A 4,188-nucleotide genomic window follows, 5' to 3' on the forward strand; every position below is an offset into this window, starting at 1 on the left:
AGAGATCTCATAAGCAATATTTTTCAAATAAAAAAGAACATGCTTTTCTCACATAAGTAATGAACTCTCTGTAATAATAGAGTTTTCATATTTAAAATATCAACCACAATAATTATATATATATATATATATATATATATATATATATATATATATATATCAACTATAACATTTTAATTATATTAATCACAACAATAATAATTTATATCAACAGCAGCAATAATTTATATTAACAACAACAATAATTCCACACGAACAAAAAAAAAAAAAATCTAAATACAATAAATAACAGATAATTTTTATAACAATAGTATCTTATTTTCTTAAAAAAACTGCAACATATATAATATAATTAATTATTTTCTTAAAATTGATAACTATATTTCTATAACAATAAATCTTATTTTCTTAAAACAAATACAACAGATATAATATAATTAATTGTTTTCTCAAAAATGATAACTATAATTAATTTCTTAATTCAAAATACAACATAAATATCCTTCATGAGTAATTATAATAATTTAATCTATTTTTCATTAAAATCAGTATACCAAAGTTGTCTACCTTTATTTCTCCTCTCAAAATATCTAAATTTTCTTCAATAATTAATTTTTAAATATATGTATTTACTCTTTATTTTTTTAATTAAAAACAACACACTCTATATTTATTTAAAATTAATTTAATATTATGAAAATGAGATGCTTACAATACGCGAAACCTAATATCAGTTACATTAGACAAGCGTTATAGTTTATTATAATAAATAATTTTTATATTTTAATAATTCAGATATTATCAATTATTATATAGGGTTTTTCCATTAGACTTTGAATTTATAAAGTTTCATTTAATTATATTACACAATTATTAACAAAGATCAATGTATAAGTATATATGTCACTTCAATATTTAAATATATTTGTTATCATTTAAAACTCTCTAGTTTGGTAGCTTTATTCCTCATAAACTAATTACTTCCCATTAATTTCTTTCTTTTCTTAAAAAGAAATTTTTTAAATGAAAATTAATTTTAAACATAAAAAATATAGTAATTAATTTAAATATTTAATTCTAAAATAAATATTAAATAAAAATTATAATTAATTTATGAATTATACCCTAAATTATCATTAACATTATAAAAAATTTTAGCTTAAAAAAAGCGATGTTTAAAACAATTTCATATTATCTAAAATAATTACTCATAATATGTTTTTATTGGATCACATTTAAACACATACACACGTACATATATATATATATATATATATATATATATATATATATATATATATATATTAAAAAAAAACAAAGGCAGTTAATTGACACAGAGAGGAAGAAACAAATAAATATAAACTAAGGCAAACAGAAGTTCCATCATAATGGAAGACTGACAACTGTTAAATGAAACAACAAATAGGTACAGGAAGGGTTCCATGAACCAAATTATTATTACAATTTCTTGAATGAGAAATCAAAGTGAAAATTACAAAACAAATTCACCATACAACATTGACATGCATACTAATCACCAAATCTGCAGCAAAATCAAACTAAGCACCACAAAACCGATTTTACACAGGAATAAAAGAATAAGGGAATGCTATGTCACAATTTTCAGTATATGCAAACTAAGAGTACAGTATATCTGCTGCATCTTTTTCAAGCCTTTGCTGGTTCTTCTTTCTGATCAGCTGCTTCAGTAGATTTCTCTTCCTCTTTTGCAGCAGCTTCAGCTGCTTGTTCTTCCACCTTTTTCTCTCCACTTGTCTCTATTACTTGTGCTTTCTCATCTTCCTTTTTCTCCTCTTCAACCACTATCTCTCTCTCTTGGACAACACTACTACTTGTTTCTTCTGTTTTAGTTTCACCCTTCTCTTCTTTCTCTTCTGTAACAACGAAAGTTGACACCTTCTCAAACACAAAGAAAACCGAACTCGAAGCCAAGGTTGGTCCAAACTTAGAAGATGCTTCAGATGCCGCCTTTGATCCAGGGAAATCTGAAATTTTATCGCCAGCTCTCAGTTAAAAACACTCGAAATCATTCCTTTATAAGTAACAGAGATCACAGTTACAATCACTTTACCAATTTTAACAAGCTCTTCTAGGAACTTGTGAACTTGTGTGGTGTTCTTCTTTAGCCCTCCTTCGTTGCGTTCTTTAACCAAACTCTACAAGGTGACAAAAAGTTTTAAATCAATCATGGTTTGGCTCTTTCTCTCTATTTCTTCTATTACATATATATATATATGTGTGTATATGCTGAGTTCTCACCTTGATTTCAGTTGGTGAAGCCTCATATATTTCAACCACTTTAGTGTGAAGTTCAGTCTTCTTTTCTTCAAACACTTTGTTGTATTCCTCCTACAAAGAAAACAGCAAATTAAGAAAAAGTTGAAGGAAAAAAAGAGTGAAAAGGTTGAGAAGAGTGTGAAACCTTAGAGTCATCGAAGGACTTGGTAGCCTCAGCAGCAGCAGCTTTCTTGGAGGGATTCTTCTCGAAAACCTTCTTGATCTTGGGAAGAACCTTGGACTTCCAATAGCCCATGTTGTGTTTTCAAAGTGTTGAAGGCACTTGAAAGTAGATATGAATGAATGCAAGTGTTGAAGCCACTTGTCCTTCAAAATCAATAGGGATATATAAATGATGATAAGTATGTGTTACTGTGAAGGAACTGAGTCACCAATATCCAGCAGAGACATCATACATACATACATACATATTTCAAAGTTAGAAGCAAAGAAAAGAACCTTCAAATTGGAAGGTAATTACATGCATGACATGTTGCACATTGATGCCAGCAAAAGTGTGCTGCTCAAATGACTCTGTCGGTCCATGCAACAAGTATGAGACGTTAACGTCAAAGATGAAGGAAGGGCAAAGAGGTAAAGACAGCATAATTTTAAAAGAGTTATGTCTTAGAGATATGATTAATGTGGTAATTATGTGGGGTGGGAGAGGGGTATAAAAGGGAAGGGAGGTTTTGACAGTTGGCACTAAACTTATTCCATAGGTGGCAAATATCAGAAGCGGGTCCCTTCGGTTTTGTATTTATGTTATCTATCATTTTATTAATTTTTATTGATTTTAATAGCTATGATGCTTATCTGTAACTCATAATTTGGCTTTATCATCTGCGTTGGGTATTGTTCAAGACAAAAATGCGTTTCTGTTTAATTTCACTTCTCAATTGAAACTTGGCACATGGCTTAGCTGGTATGCTACTGCCAAAATCTTCAAACTCTTTTCACTTTATAATATAAACAAATCAATGGCTAATACCGTTATTTGACTGCCTAAATAACCTTCTAAATCTATGCTTTCTGTGTGGATAAACCCAAATTCTAACTAAACTTATCATCACTTGTTGTAGGGTCTACAAACCCTCGATGTAGATATACCCTACCCTCTTCTATTTTGGAAAAGGGGAATATTAATAAATACTATTTCATATATATTTTTGGAATATATTCCGATTAAATGAGATTAAAATACTTGTACTTTCATAATTTGGTTTAAGTAAACTTTTGTATGCGTGAATTTATATCAAGACATTGTCAACAAAACATATATATAAAATGAGTTGTCTGAAATTTTTTTAATATATTTGTAAGAAACAATCATAATATGATTATATTACAATATATATTTTATAATTGTACTGCTTTCATGAGTCTTCAATTTGAAATTGATACAAGGCTTAAAAAATAGATGAGATAAATGATTAGGTAAGGTATGATATAACTGGTTGGCGTACAAGTATGTATAACACGGTTTAAAATTTGTTTTTAAAGTATTTAAAATTATTTAATTAGTTCATAATATAAATAACACGTATTAAAAATTAAAGTATATATACCAAATAACTTTTTATGCATTGTGTATTTTTCTAAAAAAAATTCCAAAGTTGAACATAAAATTTGATTTGTTTGGTGATTTTTCATGTCAACTGCCTTATATTAAGACTTAAATCTAGCCCACCTTAAAAATTATATCAGTCGACATTTTTATTGCTTATTTCTCTGGTACTTATATTAGACAAATCTTGTGTTTGTATGAAAATGTAACATAATTGAATATGTATACTATTGGCAACTGCAATGAGGCGGACATAGAAAATAAAACTAGTGATAAAAATCAGGGTCAACATGTGTAGGTACGGGTCTAATTTGGGAACATGG

The 4,188-nt window shown here is 27.9% G+C and overlaps 1 protein-coding gene across 1 annotated transcript; it reads right to left on the reverse strand.

Moving 5' to 3' along the window:
- Positions 1-1,363: 1,363 nt before the first annotated feature.
- LOC106760972 (plasma membrane-associated cation-binding protein 1) lies at positions 1,364-2,639 on the reverse strand. Its single transcript, XM_014644430.2, has 4 exons — positions 2,444-2,639; positions 2,281-2,370; positions 2,093-2,177; positions 1,364-2,006 (listed from the first exon to the last, which is right to left on the reverse strand). Exons 1-4 carry the CDS (start codon positions 2,552-2,554, stop codon positions 1,669-1,671), a joined length of 624 nt encoding a protein of 207 aa, XP_014499916.1. The 5' UTR covers positions 2,555-2,639; the 3' UTR covers positions 1,364-1,668.
- Positions 2,640-4,188: the final 1,549 nt, after the last annotated feature.

The sequence above is a fragment of the Vigna radiata genome, chromosome 5 (assembly GCF_000741045.1).
Source record: "Vigna radiata var. radiata cultivar VC1973A chromosome 5, Vradiata_ver6, whole genome shotgun sequence".
Taxonomy (NCBI): domain Eukaryota; kingdom Viridiplantae; phylum Streptophyta; class Magnoliopsida; order Fabales; family Fabaceae; genus Vigna; species Vigna radiata.